Source organism: Camelus dromedarius, chromosome 16 (genome assembly GCF_036321535.1).
Source record: "Camelus dromedarius isolate mCamDro1 chromosome 16, mCamDro1.pat, whole genome shotgun sequence".
NCBI lineage: Eukaryota > Metazoa > Chordata > Mammalia > Artiodactyla > Camelidae > Camelus > Camelus dromedarius.
In genome coordinates, this window is record NC_087451.1 from 27,758,252 (window position 1) to 27,778,440 (window position 20,189).

Consider the following 20,189-nt stretch of genomic DNA (forward strand, 5'->3'; position numbering starts at 1 on the left):
CAGGACACGGCTTTTGCGCTCAGGGGACCCATGTCCCTGCGCGGGCCCTCTAGGCAGGGCAGCACCCATGGCTTTGGGGACACTGGCTTCCATGTGGTCAGAGGAGGGGTGAAGGAGGAGCTCCCAGGCTGGGGGCTGTGCTGTCTGCCTGACACTGGATTCTGGACTGCAAGCCGGGGCTGTCTGCACAGTTGTCAGTCCCTCCTGCTGTGCCCAGCCTGGCCATTCGTTTGGCACAGGGTCTCACTGTCTGGTGCCGGGTGCTGTGCTGTGGCGTTTGGGAAGGCTCTGGAAAGGAGCGGCCCAGGAGCTGCCCCTCTAGTAAGGGAGGTCTTTGGCCTCAAGAGACCCAGGGTTGGGGGCAGGAGGGCTTCCTGGTGTGGGGTGTTCTGGGGAGGCTCCTATGAAGCAGGACTTTTGGGCTGGCTGAGTAGACTCGACAGCTCCTGAGGGACACAGGCACGTGTCCCAGGAGGACCCAGGAGCTGTAGGACAAGACCGGGAGAGCAGTCACAATGGGGTTCCCAGCAGCAGGGTTTGGGGAGCACCTCGGGCCTGAGGGGCCTGTCTGTGCTCCCAGGTGGGCAGAATGGGGTCTGGAGACTCGGGTCCGTGTCCACTCCCACATCCCCCGCGGCACCCACCCCCTCAGAGGCTGCACTTCGCTACTCATTAAGCTGTTTACTGCGGGAACAGGTGGGTGGTCCTGGCTACCGTCTCCTGCTGGGTGGGGCAGGGGCCGGGGGTGCCCGCAGGAGCCAGGCCAGATCCAGGTTTCCAGGTTAGGGCTCAGGCACTGTGACAGTCGGCTGCGCGGAGTGACAGGAAGACATCTGCCTCGCACTGGAAGGTGGCACGGCCGTCGGGCAGCCGTTCGCAGCTCTGCAGGTTCGGGGTGACGTCCTCAACGCACACGGTCTAGGGGCAGGAGAGGGATGAGGGGGCACCCGGCACTCCAGCGCCCTGTACCCCCACGCCCCGCACCCTCCAGTGCCCCGCACTCACGAGGCCCCGCAGCCTGGGGCGCAGCTCCCGGAAGGTGAAGGCTCGGCCTGGGGGTTTCGTGCCCAGGGGGGGCTCGGAGCGCCGTGCGTACGGTGACCTGCGGAGGCCAGACAGCAGCCCGGCGGCGCGGCCCACCGAGTAGTAGCCCAGCCCCGCTGCCTGTTTGTACCACGCAAGGCCCGCAGGCGCCAGCAGCAGGCACAGCGCCAGGGCAGCGACCACCAGCGTCACGGGCCGGGCCATGGGGACTCAGTGGCGGCGAGCAGCGGGGCGCGCAACAGCAGCACGGGCTCCTTATATCTGCAGCAGGGGCGGGGCAGGGCGGGGCGTGGAGGCGGGCACTGGGGCACACCAGGCCTCCCCATCCCCATCCCCATCCCAGAGGGAGAAGCCAGGGAAAAGCCGCACAGGGCTAGTGCCCTGGAGGCGCAGCAGACGGGCCCAGGGCTTGGTGGGGGTGGGACGCCCCCATCCTCTCCACCCTGCCCATCATCTCCCCTTTTGGACCCTGCCTGCTCTTGCTGGGAGGGGCCCCAGCCCCCCCAGCCCCAGGCTCCCCCTACTGACCTTGGTCCAACTTGAGTCCAGCCTAAGCGGGAGCAGGGGCAGCAGTGCTGCGGTGAAACCCCACAATCAGTGCCCCAGCCCTGAGTCACCCCGAGGGGTCCCCAGCTCTCATGAGGCTGGAGAGCCACTGACCGCACTGTGCCCAAAGGACGGGGGACAAAGGAGCAGATCTCACCCTAAAGGGGAACTGACCACAGGAGACCAGAGTTTCTAGAGAAGGCAGGGAAGTCCAGGGGGCCTGGGGGCAGTGGCCAACTTCACACCTGTGGGAGGTTCTATCGCTGGTCTGATCCTTAGAGCCGGTGGCAGGACAGCCAGGATAGCTCGCCAGGCTGAGAGGGGGTGTTAGGGGAGTTGAGGACGTTTGCAAAGGTGGGTGCTGTGACCCTGTGCCTCCTTGTGGGAGGGAGAGCTGAGCTCACGGGACCCTGAGAGGACCTTGCAGAGGGCTGGACTCCAGATGTGTGCAGGGCCCGGCAGGGCAGATGCCCGTCCAGCTCAAGGGGACCAAGCAGGCCCTGGGAGGACCAGGCTGGATCCCAGCAAAGTGTGGAGAGGAGCACCCCAGAGACCCGCAGGGAAGTGGGGCCTGCAGCAAGCTGTGGCCTCCCTGCGGGGAAGTGCATGTCCCCACACACGTGCTAAAAGCCCAGAGGCAGGGCTCAGGGGGTGGTGCCCCAGGCACATGGCTACTTCCTGACACGAGAGGAAATTTCCCGGGGAAGGCAGAACTCCAGGGAGGGGTGGCGGGCTGGGGGGCCACCAATGGGACGCTGCAGCCACCACAGCCCACCTGGGACTGTGTCTTCCCTGCTGGGCTGGCCTACAGGGCTCCTTGCTAACCCTGGATCTGGACACTGTACACAGAGGGCCCTAGAATACAGAGCTGCTGCCTAGAACCTAGCAGCCAAGGGGGGGCACCCAGGAGGCTGAACCCAGGCCTGAGAGGGAGGGCACCCGGCAGGTGACATCAGCCACAGGCTTCCCTCAGTGAGCTCTCCAAACGTCCTGGTCACCTGCCTTTCCCAGGACAGACACCAGCACAGGAACCCTGGTAGCTGGGTTTCTGGGTAGGGGGCACATGACCTCCGGGTTCTGTGAGGGTGATGGTCCCCGGGCCTCCTTTCCCCTGGGCACAATGCCCAGATGGGAAGTATGCTGGCACATGAGGGACCACGCACTGCCCGGTCTTCTCCTCTGCGGACTGCAGACAGGTGGAGGTGACTGGACAGAAGGGGTTAGGGTGGCACAGGGTAGTGACCCCAAGGGAGGAGGTTATCCAGAAGAAACTGGAAGGAGCCAGTGCCCAGAGACTCCCTGCAGCTCACGGGACACGCAGCCTGCAGCGGTCTCCATCCAGAAGCTGCTTGACACTGCCGGGGTTGGAACTGTTGCCCCCGAAGGGCCACTACCCCGTGGAGCTGTGGCAGAACGGACGCCCAAAGGCCTCCCAAGGGCTGTCTTTCTCTCAGTAGGGAGGTCCTTGACACCCGCAGACACACCCTGATGTCAAGGACGCCAGCACTGAAGAGTCACCCAGGGGACTGAGCCTTCCGGCAGGAGAAGGCCTACCCGTGGCTGCCCACTGTGTCCAGCAAAGGTCCTACAGACCAGCCTGAAGGGTGGTCCCCAGGGCCTGGGCTGCAGGCCTCTGCTCCACTGTTCCTCCACCTCCCCTGCTGGCAGGAACATGCCCCAGGGCCTTGGCACCGCCAGGCTCTTGCAGCCCCCTGAGTTAGTCACTCCTGCCCCCCGCTCCTCTGGCTCCTTCTCTTCCAGGAGCTGTGACTCAGGCCTCAGTGGCATTGCATCGAGATGTTTATTCATGAGAATTTTCATATCAACGCACACAGAGGCCGAATTAGCGCCAAGAAAACAAGCAGCTAGAGGCCTCCAGCCAGACTCGGGGTTTAATGAGTTTTACTTATTGGATAAACTGTCAACGTTGTGATGAAAAAAAACACAAAGGCAACTCCAGGCCTCGTTTCAACCCATTCCAGCCCAAAGGGGGCCGTCGCAGGGAGGGGGGCCTGCGTGGGGGGGGCGTCTGGGCAGCTCGGCCTCACTCCTTGAACTTCCACTCCTGGCGGCACATGGGGCAGTGCTGCTGCACCTGCTGCGCGTTGAGCCACTTGAGGATGCAGTGCATGTGGAAGCAGTGTGAGCACTGGCCCCACACCAGCGGGCAATCGTCGCCAGGCACCTTGCCTGCGGGAGGGGCGGGAGGGGCGGGGGAGTTGCACAGTGAGGGACAGCCAGGAGGCCCAGGTCGCCAGCCCATTGACCCTGGGGGACAGGGACGGGGACGTGAGCCCATGGCAGCCAGAGACTCAGACATCAGGAGCGACACCAGTGATGTGGCCACTCCCCCCCCCCCGCCCCCCCCACCCCGCTGCTCCCACTTTCACTCTCCCCCCCCAGGCAGGGCCGGGGCAGCTCAAGGGGCTCCGCGCAGGAGGAGCTCTGGCCCGGCCCACAGGCGCCACCAGCGGCCTCCCAGGGCCCGGGCCCTCCTGCACACCGCAGCCCTGCCATCTGGCACCTGGGATGCCAGGAAGGGGGCCGTGTCCATATGCCCAGGCGACCGCAGAGGAGACACCTCTTGGTGAAGGCTAAGAGGTCTCAGGACCCCGGGGGTTCCTTTCTGAGGCAGCAGGGGTCCAGGGCAGTAGCAGGAAGCCGACTGGGAACACTGGTGCTTACGGCCCTGCCTGCCAGCAGCTGCGAGTGAGCACGGCAGGACCTTCCCTCTCTGTCCCCAGCCTGAAAGGATCCCAGCTCAAAGGCCAGGGTACCCGCTACTGGCACCCCACCCCACACACCTGGAAATGCTACCTACGTGGAGGGGACTGGCACTGCCCATGGTCCAGAGAAACAAGTGTCCCTCTGATTTTCAAGAATCTGGAAAGTCCCATCAAACAGCTGGTGCCAGAAGAGTGCAACAGCCTCCCCTGGCCCTGAGCCGGGCCGTGGGCACCAAGGAGCTACAGCTTGCTCTCTTGGGGGTGCCCCCCACCACTGCCCATCAAGCATGAGCCATATCCAGATGTCACTGGTGCACAAACACAGAGGGCGGGATGGACAGGCCAGGCCTGGAGAAGCAGGGGACATCTTGTCCAGGAGGTGGTTGAGTGCATGTCCGGGACCGACCCCTGTGACCACAGGGCCAGCCTGGAGGCCTGTGTTCCTGGTCCTCACTCTAGACACCAACCCCGCCCCCCCGGGATGCGTGATCCTGCAACATGTCACAGAGAGGACGACGCTCTCAACACCCCACGAAGCGCTGGCTCCACGCTCAACTGGGAGCTGGGAAGCCGGCCTCGAGGCCTGCCTCACAGGGGTCTGCAGCCTCCGTGTCCCTCCGCCCGGCAGACAGGAGGCCAGGGCCACACGGCTGATGCGGGAGCTGCCGCTTCTGAGGGGAGCATTTGAACCAGGCAGCTGGCGTGGGCGCTGGGTCCAAGGGTCCTTCGACAACTGAAAACATGCACCTCCTACGCAGCCCCCCGAGCAGCCCCTGCTCCGTGGCGCACACACATCCCTCGGAGTCAGAGGGAAAAGGCCGCTGCCATCTTCTCGTTTGCTTGTCTGGGGTGGTATTCCTCAATCTTAAAAAATCCTTTCTGTAACAAAAATGTCACTCCCTTTCTGAAACTTTTATGATAAAACAACCAGAAAATCATACACTTGCCATATACAAAGTTATCTACCTCACTCCGCTTCCCAGGCCACGGGGATGGGGTGAGAGGACCCTGGGCTCACAGAGTGTGACGCCTGATTGAAACAAGCCCCCCACCACCCACCTGCAGAGCCCTTCCAACCTCAGGACTATGCTTGGAATCACCTCTAACACATGAGAGTCCCTTAAAAATGGAGGACAGAAAGGGTGGGCGGGGCTGGCGAGCCCACTGATGGGGGTCTGTGAGCCAGGCAGTCCTGTCCATTCCCACAGGGCTCGTCTGGGCAAAAGAGCCGCCTTCTCTCTGGTAACAGCGTGTGCAGGCAGCCTGTGGGGGACGTCTGACAGCACAGGCCAACCTTGGCGCGGACTCGCAGAGAAACCCAGTGTCACTTCACCTGCGCAGAAGGCACGCTGGGCTTGCCAAACACTCTGCTCCCGACAGCTGGCTCACTCTGACTCACAACCAGCAGGTCCAAAGCCTTCTTCTCGGCAGCCGACACACCTGAGCCAGGCCCGCGCACCAGGGATGCCCAGCCACAGCCCCCCCCCCCCCCGGGGGCCACCTCCAACACACGGGCCCACTCCCCACATTGGGCACAGCCACAAAACTGCTTTCGAGGACTTTTCAGAGGCCCAGTCTACTGCTGAGGAAGCTGCAACTACCTGCCCCTCAGGGCTCCCACTGCCTGTGATGCACCCTTAGGAAGGGCGGTTTTAAACGGATTAAACAAGACCAGACCCAGTGCTTCCTACTCTCCAGTTCACTATAACGTGTAAAACCCCATCAAGCAGAAGCAGTCGGTGATTTCCTAAACGACGTCGCACTGGCCTGATTACATCACGAGGGGTTCACTCCTAGGTGGTCACGCCTCCTGTCGGCTGAAGCGCACGTGAAGATCACGCCTAGGATGATGTCTGCACTGAAATTCAATGATTTGGATTTCAGTGTGAGAAGGAAACTCTCATTATTATTCTGGTGCTCACCTGGCCCCACAAGACAGGCCTGGTCACTAATGGGGCTGCCAAGAGCTACTCAGTGGTCCCCAAGCCCCACCTCCCTCTTGGGGCCACCCTTGTGCCCTAGGCAAAGGCTCAGATCCTTTCTTCTGTGTCCTGTTCACTTGGGTCTGACTAAAAACTAAAGTCACTGATGCAAAACTCTGTTTTTGACCTAAATATGTAACCACGCACTTTCACTTTACAGCACTGGGGACAAAGGAGTAACGCAAAAGACGACAAAGAAGACACCTGACCAAACCCCACGGCAGGCATTCTACAAGACAACACTTTCTGAAAGAGTCAGACTGTCTTTTTATAATGTGAGAGAAAAGTCAAAGCACAACTGTTTTGGTTAAGTAGCAAAGGGACAAGCAATCACACCTTGGGTTCTGGCTCACACCACCTTCTGATCAAGAGACACTTGGGGACACTAAAGAAATCTGAACAAGGACGAGGAACGGGGATGGGCAACAATAAAGAATTACTGTCATGTCGTCTGATGTGACAACAGTGACAGGTAAAAAGTCAGCACAACATTTAGAGACGCAGGTAAGCTGAGCGGGGTGACGGTAGCATTTACTTTACGACTAGTTTTTCTATTTGTTTTTTGCTTTTTGTTTTCTTTTTTATGGAGGTACTTAGGATTGAACCCGGGACCTGGTGCATGCTAAGCACGTGCTTTACCGCTGGGCCACACCCACTCCCGTAGCATTCACTGTAAAACCCTGGGGGAAACACACAGGCGTGGTAAGATATTACTCAGTGTCCTTCTATGTGCTAGATGGGGGGCGACCTCAGAACACTGCGATTGTGTCTGCTTGAGAACTTCAAATAGGAAGCTTTGTTTTCCAGCTACGCTGATCAGGATAGAAACCTGTCCTATTTTTGTTATAAAAGTTTGGAAGAGGTCTCTATACAAATAGAAGCCCAAATCGCCTGGCTTTTTCTAGTGACTTTTCTTGGCGAAAGGAAATCAAACCCCAGGGACGTTATGCAGGTATTTGGGGGGACACGCCACGGCCAGCGAGTAGGCAGAGCTCAGGAGAGCGGGCAGGGGGCACTCACAGTCCGGGCAGCAGCCGTTGAAAGCCATCCGGCAGATGCCGCAGTTCTCGTCGTTGGCCACCCAGAGCCAAGTGGCCACGCCGTTCCAGCACTTGATCTTCACCTTCATGGCGCAGGAGCCTGCGGAGAGGGAAGAGACCACCGAGCTGCGCTGAGTCCGCGGAGCCACAGCACCTGGGCGCCAAAGAAGGGGTGCTGCCCGAGCAGGAGGGTCAGCGCGGGCAGGAATCGGGGCCGAAGGAGCAGCACAGACTATCTGCCAGGGGGCGGAGGTGGGGGCCGGGTCCTCGGGAGGCCCGGGCGCCCAGGGTGTCCGGCGACCCCGCACTTCTGGCCCGGCGTCCACGGAAGGGCGCGCTGGCCTCCGCTGACGCGGGGAAAACGTGCCGATCAGTACTTCCGAAAGGGACACGACTGGCCCGGGGTGGCCGAACACCCAAGCCCGCCCCCACCGGGCCGCGCCCCCTCCCCGCCGCGGGACCGGCTGCAGGAGCGGGGAGGGGCAAGGGAGGGGCGCCCCGCCAGGCCCCGCCCCAACGGCCGCACCTCGCCAACCTAATCGCGCGCCGCCCCACCCGCCTTCCGTTGGCAGCGCCGGCGCCCGCGCGGGAAGGTATATAAACGACCGCGGCCGGGGCCCGGCACCTCTCAGCAGCGCCCGCCGAACCCCGCGGCCAGTGCGCACGCGCCGCCCGGGCGACGCCGGCCCGCAGCCAATCCACGGCCGCTCCGAGGACGCGGCACCAGAAGACCCCGCGCGGCGCCGGAAGTGACGCCCCTGCGTGCTGACGCGCGGGCTCGAGCCGAGGCCGATTCCGCGCCCGCCATGGCGGACAAAATGGATATGTCTCTGGACGACATCATTAAGCTGAACCGGAGCCAGCGAGGCGGCCGCGGCGGGGGCAGGGGCCGCGGCCGGGCCGGCTCCCAGGGCGGCCGTGGCGGCGGAGCGCAGGCCGCCGCGCGAGTGAACCGAGGCGGCGGGCCTATCCGGAACCGGCCTGCTATCGCCCGCGGCGCGGCGGGCGGCGGCGGCAGAAACCGGCCGGCGCCCTACAGCAGAGTGAGTGCGGAGGACGGGCGGCGGGCCCTGGGCGGCGGGGGAGCGGGCCGGCGGGCGGCACGGGGACGGCAGGCCCCGGGCCGCGGGGGCGCGGACGCCGGGCGGGCGGGGGGAGGTCGCGCAGCGGCCCGGCGCGGAGGTGGAGACCCTGCCGGCCTTTGTCTCGGCCGGGCGCCGGGCCTCGTGGCGCCGGGGGCTGAGGGCACGTCGGCGCGGCCGCCCCGGCGGCGGGAAGTTGGTTGGAGAAAACCGAGAAGTTGCAGGACGTGAGGCCCCGGCGGTCGGCTGCGGCCCGGCGCGGGCGGGAAGCGGGACTGCGAGCCTCTCTCCTCGCGTTCCTCCGGGGCCGCGATGGGGGAAGGTCTTGCGGTGGCCGTGAGGGCGAGGGCGAGCCTTGGCCTGAGACTCACGGGTCTTTTTCTGTTGTTTCCTTTTCTTTAGCCGAAACAACTCCCTGACAAATGGCAACACGACCTATTCGACAGCGGTTTTGGGGGTGGTGCCGGCGTGGAGACCGGTGGGAAACTGCTGGTGTCCAATCTGGATTTTGGAGTGTCCGACGCCGATATTCAGGTAAGCGACGGAGCTTCTCGGCGAATAGTTAACAGTGCACGGAACTGGTTGTGTTGTTTGGGACGTGGCCCTGAATCCCCACCCACCTTAGGACAGCTAGCCCTCCCAGGCACCCGAGGGCTAGCCACCGTCCCCTGTAAGGGCTGCAGGAATGCAAAGCAGAGGTGAGGCTACAGTTGAAAGCCCCACTAGTGGGTCAGATTGTGCTGGAAAACAGGCCCCCAGTCTAGTCTGAGGAGCCGCTGCTCTTCATTACTGAGATGTCTTCTGTGGATGAAAGTCTTCTGTCAGAAAGTCTCTCTAACGGAAGACTGGTGGACGTGTGTGGTTCCTGTATTGCTGGAAGAGCTAGGCTACTTGCTTTCCTCATTTTGTGCTTGTTTCGGTGGTTTATTGGAGGAGAAAGCTCTTCCTCTACAGACCTGACAAAGCACAGAAGCAGGATGGTGCCGGCGTCTCTCTGGCTCCTTCTGCCTTAAGCCCTGTGTGTTATAGAGAACGTCGTGTCCTGTTTTCTCCCTCATCCTCGTTTCTCTGGGTCTTGTTAGTGATATGATTCTCAAACTCATCTTTGGTTGAAGCTTCTTTCTTTTCTATTCTTTTTTTTTTTCCTCTCACTCCCCCCCCCCTTTTTTGTATGAACCCCAAAGGCGCTTAAACTTGTGTTCTGGCTAAGTAACTTGGGGATCAGTCCTGGAGATGGCTGGGTCAGGGTGCTGGGCCTTCCAGGGTTCAACTTTCCAGAGCCCCATTGTTTTACTTGACCGTGGGAGGACAGAGCAAGGCCGGTGAGCACTCACAGTGTCTCAACACTTTTTTTAAGGTGGTTTCTGGCATCCACTGGAAACCGCTTTTGGTGAACTCCACTTCCCGCTGTGTGCCTGCGGCCGGAGTAGCCCCACACTCTGGGTTCCCTCTCCAACTCCCAGCCTGCCTGAGGTCAGGGCAGTTTCCATGGCAGCGCTTGGCTTCAGACTTTGCGGCAGGCTTGAGTAGGAGGAGAGGGAAAGGTGAGCCAGAATCTGCCCTGGGGGAGGGGCTGGGTCAGGGCTCCCGAGTCAGCGGGCCCTTGGAGCTGGTCCACAAGTGGTTAGTCCCTTGCTCTGTGATCTTGGCCTTTGCTGCTGCTTGGCGCAGCCCTTGGGTGTGTTGTAAATTTTCCTCTGGTGAAGAAGATAGCGATTTAATTTTGTGCCCTTCACTGGTGGGCTTTGCGCTCCTATACTTGCATCCTGGTACAGATGGAGGTCCCCAGGTCGGCAGGAGCCCTCGGGCCCGGCTGCCCCTCGAATGGCTGTCCCGTCTGCCCCGTCCCATCCCACCCCCCAGGTCCCACTACCATGGCCCTGCCCCTCACACGTATGTCTGCCTCCCAGGGAAACACCCCAGAGCAGCTCACACTCCCAGGGAGTGTCCCTGGGCTGCCAGGAGGAAAGTTGCTTGCCTGACTGCTGTTCTTTCTGACTCTCAGGAGCTCTTTGCTGAATTCGGGACTCTGAAGAAGGCGGCTGTGCACTACGACCGCTCTGGCCGCAGCTTAGGAACAGCAGACGTGCACTTTGAGCGGAAGGCAGACGCGCTAAAAGCTATGAAACAGTACAACGGCGTACCCCTGGATGGTGCGTGTGGCGGTGGACCCAGGACGGCTGCGGGGCTGTGGCTGGGTTGTGGGGTCAGCTGGTCCCATCCCTGCAGGAGGGGCCCTCTGCCGGAGGATGCTCTGTGCTCCCCCTTGTCTCCTCTGCGCTGCCACCTCGTGCTGTCCGCACGCCTGGACCGACCCCTGTGCACCCCCATCCAGCGGGCTCCGTCCCTCCCCCTTTCAACTCCTTCTGGAAGGTTCACTTGTGTGAAACCTTCTCAGAACCACCATAGCAGACCTCTGAGTGTGGGGCTGTAGTCGTAAAGACATACTTTTCTGCTCGTGAGCACCTCGGACACCTGACAGACACCCGCCTAAAGTGGACGGAGGAGTGAGGGGGCCCTAGTGGGGTTGGTGTTGGCGCCGGCTCCTTCTCCCTTCGGCGCTTCCAGGCCACTGCCCTCGTGTGGGTGCCGTGGCACGGGCGGTCTCAGAGCCCTCTGGTGGTAGCGGCCCTTTCGTGTTCCCTGCGCAGGCCGCCCCATGAACATTCAGCTCGTCACCTCACAGATTGACACACAGCGGAGACCTGCACAGAGGTGAGTGGCGGGACTGGCTTGTGGGGGGTCCGCTCACCCTGCGGCCTTTCCAGGCATCTGAGCGCATTCCCTTTTCCTTACTAGTGTAAACAGAGGCGGGATGACTAGAAACCGTGGTTCCGGAGGCTTTGGTGGCGGCGGTGCCCGGAGAGGTGCACGTGGAGGCAGCCGGGGCAGAGGCAGAGGCACCGGTCGGAGTTCAAAGCAGCAACTTTCTGCAGAGGAGCTGGATGCCCAGCTGGACGCCTACAATGCCAGAGTACGTCCCTGAGGAGGCTGGGTTAGGGCTGGCCTACCACTGAGTCTGAGGGCCTCTTTTCCAGTGACAGCCTCTCTTCCTCTGTTTCAGATGGACACCAGTTAAACAGACCAGCAGATCCGTGCATGGACCAGGACCCAGATGTCTTGTCCGTGCTCCCTGGAGGGACGGGTGACAGACTGGGGCTGCGTGGCCAATGATGGATTTGTTTCTTTTATGTTTTAAAATAGAATTTAAAGTTCATGTAAAGGTTTCTTTTTTTTTTCTTTTTTTCTTTTTTTTTTTAAATTCTGAAACAGACCTGTTTTGTACCGAGTTATTTTTGGGATAAATTTTACTGGTTGCTGTTGTGGAGAAGGTGGCGTTTTCACCTTTGCCATAATAAAATAGAAATGTGTGTAGAACTGGAGCTGTGTAATTCGTCCCCATCGGAGTCCTCGCCTGGGCCGGAGCTCTGGTGTCAGTCCAGGGGGTGGGAGGGACACGGCAGACCTGAGGAGGAAATGTGGGCAGCAGGCCTGCCGGGTGTGTGGCACCTGGCCTAGGGGTTGGAGTTAGTGCTTCGGGAGGTTGGTGGTGGCCACTCTTCCGTCTCTGTTCCGCAGACCCTAATTTGTTTCCCACCCGGTAGGGTGGGCGTGGGAGGACGTGGAGCAGTGTCTTGCGCCCGCAGCCGCCTGGTCACCTGTACTTCGAGGTGTTTCTGCCACCCTGTGTTTCTGCCAGCCTTCAGATGACTGCTGACTGCAGGCTTGGGCCATTCCTTTGTGGTCCTCAGGAACCTGGATTCAGCAGTTGTGACTTTGCAATGTAATTGTCTCATGTGTCTTGTTTTGTGTCATCAGGGAAGGAGCATGGTGTCAGGGTGTCCTTTTCTTAATTCCGCACTAGGTGATGTAGCTGGTGGGAGCTGTGGCAGAATCTAATTTGACTTGCAGAGAACTGCAGGGTCTGGCAGACACAGATGCCTGCCCAGACCCCTTCTGGGACGGTAGAGCAGGGCAGTGACATCACCTGCCTCTACACCATGTGCCCAGCCATGCGGTCCCTGTGGTTCAGGAGGGGCGGAGACACCTTTGGGCGCCCCCTCTTAGGGCACACTTGTCTGCTGCTTGGTTCTGCCTGAAACCAGGCTGGAGAGAAGGTCCTTGTTCCGGGCTCACAGGCACGTTCCAGGGCGGGACTGGGGAGGGCCGGGACGGGGCCGGTACTAAGTGGCGCCCTCAGCAGGCAAGATACACGGGGAGCTCTCGGCCTCGCCTCATCCCGAGGCAGCTGCCACTGTGGCTTCCCATCTTCCCTGTGTGGGAGGGGGCTGGGGTGCCTCACAAGGGATGGATGTGAGGAAGGGGTTACCGCGCTGTCACTGCAGGGCCGGCAGTTGCTGCTTGAGCTGCCCGAGGTGCGCCGGGCAGCGAGTGGAAAGATGGGCCATCCCTGCCCTTGGCCAGAGGAGCTGGTCCAGCTGGAAGGGGTCGTTGTGTGCTCGGCTTTAGCAGCTGTGGTTGTGAGGAGTGGGTGTGGTTGAGGTTGCACACCTGGGCAGAGCTGGGCGGTGTCCCTGAGGAGGTGGCCTTGGGCTCAGCAGGCAGGTGCCAGGTGGGACACTGCTTTCTGGGGCGTCGGGAGAGGCAGCAGGACGCCTTGCTCTGCTCGTTCGTTCCACCTGGAAGCTGACGAGAGCATCTGACTGGGGCCCGCTGGGCCCGGGGCTGGAAGTGGTGGCACTGACGGCCCCTCAGATGGGGAGCCCTGCGGGGCGCTCAGGTGTTTGGAGGGAGTGGCTGCTGGGGTTTGGGGGCTCATGGGGCAGCATGAGGAGTGCCTGAGGGGAACACGTCGAGGGATGTCGTTAGTGGAGAGCGGGTCACAGGAGGAAGCAAACAAAGGGCAGGCGCCAGGCACCGTCGTCAGGTGTCAGGGTAAGTGCTAAGGCTGTGGAGGAGAACAGAGCAGAGGGTGCCCAGGAGGAGGCAGAGACCCACGAAGGTCTTTGGGGGAAAGCTACCTACAGAAGAGCAAGCGCCAGGGTCCTGAGGTGAGGACTCTGGGACAGGCCAGAGCCCCGGCGTGGCTGGGTGGACGGGGCAGAGGACCTGGGGCCTCACTGATGGCCTCTGCTGGGCCCCGAGGGAAGCCCTGTGGGGGCGTCTACCAGAGGGGCAGCCTGGTATGGGACAAGGGCCTAGGGCCCAGCACGCGGGGACTGATGTCGGTGAGTGACAGCCACAAACTGACCGAAAAGGCCACTTGGAGTGGGCTTTAGTGTTTCAGTTTCAATGAGTGTTGAGTGTGAAATACTCTTAAGAAAACTAGTTTTTCACCTGAGAAAATAACATACCCGATCAGCATAGAGAAGCTGACATAAACAGAACCGCCCTCCCAGCGCTGTCCAGACAGAGCCCTTGTTACTCCAGGGGTTTAAAAAAGCGAGAGCTTTACTGACATATAATCCACACACTGCGAAGCTTGCCCATTCACATAGTGATTTTACTATATTCACAGAGTGACAAATCTACCCCCACGTTGAAATTCCAGAATATTCTCATCACCCCAGAAAGAAAGCCACCAGCAGCCCCTCCTCAATTCCTCCCCTGGCCCCTGGCGTCCACTGGTCCACTCGCCTTCCATCTCTGGACCTGCCTGTCCTGGATGTTTCAAACTGAGCTGTAGGGTGTGCGACTTTCCAGGTCCATCCTCTTTAACTCAGCATGATGTCTTCAAGGCTCAGCACTCAGGCCTTTTTCTTGCCGAACAGTCTAGGCTGGGTGTCTCACGCACAGTTTAGCCACTCACCAGGTGATGGACACCTAGGCTGTTTATGGTTTTGACTTTTGGGGTAATGTTGCCGTGGGCATCTATGCACACGTTTGTTATGTAAACATGCATTTTCACTTCTCTTGGAGTGGGATTGCTGGGTCATAGAGCAACTGAGTTTAATTTTTTGAGGAGTCAGGGGTCTTCCCACGGCAGCTACACACTCTTCCGTTCACCCCAGCGGTGATAAAGACTCCAGTTTCCCCACTTTCTTGACAACACTTTGTCTTTCTTATTTTGGCCATCTGTGGGGGGCGAAGTGGTGTCTCATCATGGTTTTGCTTTGTAATTTCTTTTCCTTATAACCTGTTTCTTTTTTAAATGTCCGGATTGAATAACAGTTACTCTGGGTAGGACGTTGCTCCCTGTGCAGTTCGGAGGACTTTTCCCACACACTGATCTGTTTGAACGTGGTGAGTGCCACGACTCCAGTTTTACAAAGAAAAATACAAAGATCTCTTTATATTGCTTTGTACTCTTTAAACTTTATAGAAGTAATAAAAAATAACGTGATATTCCTGAAATGGACATAGCTAGCACCTTCCCTAATAATTTATATGAACGTCCACCTCTTTCTCCATTTAACTGTGAATGTCTTATAATTTTGATATTCAGATTTATAGAAAAATGTGAGAATTGGACAAAGAATTCGGTGCCCCCCTCACCCAGACCCCAGGTGAGACCCCATTCCTCTTCACCCTCTGTTTTTCTGGAACTGATGGAGAGCAGGCTGCAGCAGGCTGCCACTTGACCCCTACACCCGTGCCCGTGCGTGTCTCCAAAAGCGAGGGCATCCTCTTCTGCAGTCAGACGTGAACACTGACAGCGATACCGTTACCTGAACTGCAGGCCTTGCTCAAGTCTGGCCGGCTGTCCTAGCAGCCTGTGTTGTGAGCGCTTCTGGTCCACGTGGAAAAGGCAGGCCTGGGCCGTGAGGGTGTCCAGCCGTTTTCAGTGCTTTAGCCCTCTGTGTGTTTTATGACCTTGACACTTTCTGCACGTTGCTCCCGTTGGGGATTGTCTCACTCAGGTCTGATTAGACTGGGGCTGCGGATTCTCGGCAAGAATATCACTGACGGGGGTTCCCGTGCGCACCGGACGGCAGTCTGTCTGATTCCCGTGGTGTGAGATTGTGCGTGTGGTTCAGGTGGGAGCGGCCAGTTTTCTCGACTGCACAGTCACCCTTCTCCCCTTGGTAATCCATCAGTTTGTTGGAGGAGGAACTTTGAGACTAAGAGAACACTTGTTTCTCACAGTTTTGCCTGCTAATTTTAGCATCCTGTGGTGCAGTCATTATTACTCTGGTGTTTCATGGTTAGTTTTTACATTTCCCTCATTCCTTCAACATTAATTGGAACTATTTTCTAAGACAGAGCAGCCCCTTCTCTACCATTTACTCAGTCATTTGTATCGGCATGGACTTGTGGACCTGTATTTGATTCTATGAGACGTAATCTGGTGACTGCCATTCTGCTGCTCCGAAGGTTAGGGATCCTCGTGTGCCCTTTTGACGTGCCATGTCCTTAAAAGCACTTCCTAACTTTCTGGCCCCAGGGGAGACTCCAGGCCCACCTTCTATTCTCTGGCTCGTTTCGTGGAGACTGGGATTTAGCAACCAAGATCTGGACGTTGCTTGTGCTCACTGCCACCGAGCTGCTGTCACTGCTGAGTCCTCTCAGGACAGAGCTAGGAAACACATGTACTAACTCACGTGTGTACCTCTGTATTTGTTTCTGAACCTATCTAGTTGCATATACACATTAAAAAAACTGTGAGTTCACACTGACGTCTCTGATTCCAGCCCAACTCCAGAGGATTCACTCTCACCTCCCCTTATTTATAAATTCTTTCTCTGGCAGTGAGAAGCCTGGCTTTCGTGGTCCACGTGGTATCTGCTTAGACGACATCAGTCCTTTAAGTGTCTGCCTAACCTGATCTTAGAGCTGCTGACCCACACCTGTAAGAGACATTCGCTAACCAGGGGGCAGGACTGGGTTCTTGAATGTGTAGAGTCAGGGTACCCAGTGAAGGTACTGGTTCCCAAGGTTGCTTAGGCGAGTGAGTCTCTCCCACACTTTTTTAAGGTGGTTTCTGGCATCCGCTGGAAACCGCTTTTGGTGAACTTCACTTCCCGGTGTGTGCCTGCGGCCAGGGTAGCCCCACGCACACCTCCCACCCCACACCCTGTCCCGTGTGTCTCACGTGTGGCTGTGTCAGAGTTGTGTCCTCTATAATAAATGGGTACCTGTAGGTAAAGTGTTTTCCTGAGTTCTCTGAGTTTTAGTGAATTACTGAACCTGAGGGGGCAGTTGTGGGAACCCTTGAATTTGTAGTTTGCTGGCAAAAATCTGGGTAGCTTATGACTGGTGTCTGAAATGCGAGCAGTCTTGGACTGAGGCCTCAACCTGCAGGGTCTGGGCTCACTCCAGATACTCAGCGTTTAATTGAAATGTGGCACGTGTGGTTTCAGGCAATTGGTGCGAGGGAAAAAACCTGTCAGTGGTGCATCATCCAAGTGCATGGTGTGGACTCTGTCTGGATCCTGCTGTGGATAAACCAACTGGAACAGCAGTTCTGAGATGGGGAAACTGAACATGGACTGTTAAAGAGCTTATATAAACCAAACAACACCAGAAAATCAAGATAAACCGAACAGTGGGAAACACAAGGGCATGAACAAGCAGTTCACAAAAGAAGTAAGACAAATATGCTCACTCTTCTAATGTTGCAAGAAAAGGAGTTACAATTATATGATGCCATCATTTTAGACGTTAAATTGGCAAATATATATACATTCTAAAGAGATACACACACATATATTCTAAAACATTAACACAAACCTTTCTTGGAAAAGGCAAAACCAGGGATTTTCATATAGATGACATGATCCTACAGGTAAAAAATCTTAAGGAATCACACAAACTTTAAGAACTAGTAAACGAGTTTAGCAAGGTTGCAGGATATAAGGTCAACATACAGAAATCAAGCAAAATGAAAATTTCAATTCAAAATGAAATTCAGCATGAAATTCAAAAATGAAATTAAGGAAATTCTATTCATGTCAATACTAAAAAGAATAAAATTCTTAGGAACAAATTTAACAATAGAAGTGCCAGACCTGACCGTAGAGTGAAAATTATGAAATATTGCTGAGAGACATTTAAGATTAAATAGATGTATAGAAATCTCATGCTTTGGGTTGGAAGACTCAGTATCAATAAAATGTTAAGTCTCCCCAGATTGTTCTACAGATTCAATGTAATTCCTATCAATAGATGCTTTTGCAGAAATTGAGAACGGATTTTAACATTTCTATGGAAATTCAAAGGACCTAGAATAGCCAAAACAATTTTGAAAAGAATGGTAAAGCTGGAGAACCCACACTACAGGTTTCAAAACTTACAACAAAGCTACAGTAACCAAGAGACTGTGGTGTTAAGGATAAACATATAGATTAAGGAACAAAGTTGAGTCTATAAATAAATCCTGAAGTTTATGGCGAATAGAATTTCAACAGAGGTGCCAAGACAGTTCAGTGGGGGAAATTACTAGGCTTTTCCACCTGTGCTGGGACAATCAGATATCCCTACACACGCGCGGAAGAACTTTGCCTCAACTCATGCCTTACACAGGGATTAACTCAAAATGGAGCGTAGACCTAAATGGAAGCTGAAATTGTAAAAATAATAGGAGAAAATCTTTACAGCTTTGCCTTAGGTAAATAGTTCTTAGACACAACATCAAAAGCATGAGCCATGAAGAAATTTTTTATAAACTTCACTAAAATAAAAGGTTTTGCTCTAACAGACATCTTTAGGAAAAGTCAAGTCAAGCCACAGAAGATGTTTACAAACCATACATCTGACAAAGGACTGCTATCCAGGACCCATTAGTCGTCTTACAATGGACGACTAACCAAATTTTAAAATGGACAAAAGACTTGAATAGATACCTTACCAAAGAAGACTCTTCAAGAAAATGCAAATCTAACCCAGGAGACACCATGTCGCACCCACTAGGACAGGTTTAATCAAAAAGACAGACAATGCCAAGTGTTGGCAAAGGTGTGCCCCGTTGGAACCCTCTCACCTTGTTGTCAGGGTTGTAAAATGACGTCCACCTTGGAAAACATGGGGATTTCCACTGTGAGGAATCTACTCAAGACAAATGAACATATGTTCACGCGAAGACAGATGCTGCTGTTCACAATGGACAAAAAGGAATCCAAAGGTCCAGCTGATAAATGAATACCAACAAAATGTGGAACATTTGCACAGCGATTGGAACAAAAGCACTGACCGCAGATGGACGGCAAGACGTCAGATGATATCACAGGCCCCCAGAACGAAATGCCCAGGAAAGGCCAGCTTACAGCTGCAGGAAAGCAGGGCAGTGGCTGCCAGGGTCTGAGGGGGGTGGCTGCAGCAGTGGGCACTGACTCAGTTGCGTAAGGGAAGCTTGGTCAGAATGATGATTATGCAGCTCTACAAATTTACTGGAAAATAGTTGAACTGTAAATTTTGTTTTGTTGTGGGGGTAATTAGGTTTATTTACTTACTTACTATTCTAATGGAGGTGTTGGGGATTGAACCCAGGACCTCGTGCATGCTAAGCACACGCTCTACCATTGAGCTACAGCCTCCCCCTGAATTGTAAACTCAATGGGTGGATTTTGTAAATTATACCTCAATCAAGCTGTAAAAAAAAAAAAAATTACCTTGCCGCTCTATGTCATTAAGTATTTTTATTTAAATCATGTGAAAGGATTTAATTCATCACGGATTTTTTAAATGAACATGTTAATATTAATTACAGTGCAAATGCTCCTGGGCCGCGCAGTAATGCACTTTTGAGATCCACTATGGAGATGTTTGATATCCTAGAAGTGCTGTAGTGAACATCCTTGTAAGGAAACCTTTGTGCACAGCCACCGTTCTTTCTTCAGAACACCATTAAGGTTCAAGTTGTACCTTCTCGGCACTACCCCCCCGGCCCCGCCCCACCCCGCGCTCTCCCATCTCTTAGGGTCTCTGCTAATTAGCTAAAAAGGTTCAAAATAGCATCCTTCCTCCCTCATGATGGTGCAGTCATGTCACATCCCGAGGGGTCTAGTTCCTACAGGTCCTACCTGCACCCACAGAAAGGATGGAGGGCAGGGACATGGTGTCAGCACTGGGGTGTGGTGTCAACAGCTGGTCTCGGCTGTGGTAGACTCTATAGGACCAGTGGCCCTGGTACTCCCACAGGGCACTGCAGGGAGTGGCCCTGGTCCTCCCATGGGACACTGCAGGGAGCGGTGAGGATGATCTTGCTGATGAAGACACACAACCGATGCAACGTATAAAGCTTAACTAGATTCTGATTCAAAGAGAAAGTAAAAGAACTCAGTACAAGCAAGGAAAATACTGGTTAGATCTTTAATGATATTTGTTAATTGTATTGGCCGGTATTCCAGGCACCTACTGCTCTGTAAGAAATTACTCCAAAACCCGGTGTAAAACATACTTTATTGTGCTTACAGATTCTGAAGGTAAGGGAGTGAGACGGGATGGTTCATCTGGCACCACAGGGCGGGGCTCCTAGGTCTTCAGCCCGTCTTTGGATTGAGAAGCCACACCCCAGCCTCACCCTCAGCTGGGCCCTGAGCTGCAGCCACAGTGGGATGAGGTTAGGGGGCCCTGTGGGTGGCAAGTGTATTTTCCCGCAGAGGGCTGTGGGTCACCGGGACACGGCTGAAGAGCCACACACCCTTTGCTTCTCTTCCCATTGGCAGGTGGAGTGTCTGTTATGATGCCACTTCTTTTGTGTTGGGATCTCTGCTCATCTTGTTTGAAACTTACAGGACTTAAGTAGGCTCTGTTCAGACAGGTTAAGTAGTTCAAAATGGAGTCACAGTGGCCAACATGAGCTTCCATGTTGGTTATTCTGAAATGTAACGTACACTATAGGACTGGGAGTGTCCCAAGTGATAAACTGAG

The 20,189-nt window shown here is 56.0% G+C and overlaps 3 protein-coding genes across 5 annotated transcripts; 1 reads left to right on the top strand and 2 right to left on the bottom strand.

The window, feature by feature from the left end:
- Nucleotides 1-581: 581 nt before the first annotated feature.
- Nucleotides 582-7,374, bottom strand: NPB (neuropeptide B). The gene is made up of 4 exons (XM_031469368.2): nucleotides 7,319-7,374; nucleotides 1,573-1,619; nucleotides 1,006-1,305; nucleotides 582-918 (listed from the first exon to the last, which is right to left on the bottom strand). The coding sequence occupies exons 3-4, from the start codon at nucleotides 1,246-1,248 to the stop codon at nucleotides 790-792; spliced, it is 372 nt and encodes a 123-aa protein (XP_031325228.1). The 5' UTR covers nucleotides 1,249-1,305; nucleotides 1,573-1,619; nucleotides 7,319-7,374; the 3' UTR covers nucleotides 582-789.
- On the bottom strand, nucleotides 3,465-8,007 carry ANAPC11 (anaphase promoting complex subunit 11). 3 transcript variants are annotated; one of them, XM_031469370.2, is made up of 3 exons: nucleotides 7,874-8,007; nucleotides 7,319-7,438; nucleotides 3,465-3,780 (listed from the first exon to the last, which is right to left on the bottom strand). In XM_031469370.2, the coding sequence occupies exons 2-3, from the start codon at nucleotides 7,425-7,427 to the stop codon at nucleotides 3,635-3,637; spliced, it is 255 nt and encodes an 84-aa protein (XP_031325230.1). In that variant the 5' UTR covers nucleotides 7,428-7,438; nucleotides 7,874-8,007; the 3' UTR covers nucleotides 3,465-3,634. The 3 variants fall into 3 exon arrangements, with proteins under 3 accessions (XP_031325230.1, XP_031325231.1, XP_031325232.1); XM_031469371.2 differs by having other exon boundaries at nucleotides 7,865-7,992; XM_031469372.2 differs by having other exon boundaries at nucleotides 7,964-7,986.
- A 104-nt stretch (nucleotides 8,008-8,111) lies between these two features.
- Nucleotides 8,112-11,798, top strand: ALYREF (Aly/REF export factor). Its single transcript, XM_031469360.2, has 6 exons — nucleotides 8,112-8,381; nucleotides 8,823-8,954; nucleotides 10,426-10,573; nucleotides 11,072-11,135; nucleotides 11,220-11,394; nucleotides 11,485-11,798. The coding sequence occupies exons 1-6, from the start codon at nucleotides 8,145-8,147 to the stop codon at nucleotides 11,497-11,499; spliced, it is 771 nt and encodes a 256-aa protein (XP_031325220.2). The 5' UTR covers nucleotides 8,112-8,144; the 3' UTR covers nucleotides 11,500-11,798.
- The last annotated feature ends 8,391 nt before the right edge of the window (nucleotides 11,799-20,189 follow it).

Coding starts and splice junctions, on each gene's coding strand:
- NPB (XM_031469368.2), bottom strand. CDS start 1,248: ATGGCCCGGCCCGTGACGCTGGTGGTCGCTGCCCTGGCGCTGTGCCTG. Junction 919..1,005: donor GCCCCAGGCTGCGGGGCCTC/GTGAGTGCGGGG, acceptor TCCTGCCCCTAG/ACCGTGTGCGTTGAGGACGT.
- ANAPC11 (XM_031469370.2), bottom strand. CDS start 7,427: ATGAAGGTGAAGATCAAGTGCTGGAACGGCGTGGCCACTTGGCTCTGG. Junction 3,781..7,318: donor CAACGGCTGCTGCCCGGACT/GTGAGTGCCCCC, acceptor CCCCTCCCGCAG/GCAAGGTGCCTGGCGACGAT.
- ALYREF (XM_031469360.2), top strand. CDS start 8,145: ATGGCGGACAAAATGGATATGTCTCTGGACGACATCATTAAGCTGAAC. Junction 8,382..8,822: donor GGCCGGCGCCCTACAGCAGA/GTGAGTGCGGAG, acceptor CCTTTTCTTTAG/CCGAAACAACTCCCTGACAA. Junction 8,955..10,425: donor TGTCCGACGCCGATATTCAG/GTAAGCGACGGA, acceptor TCTGACTCTCAG/GAGCTCTTTGCTGAATTCGG.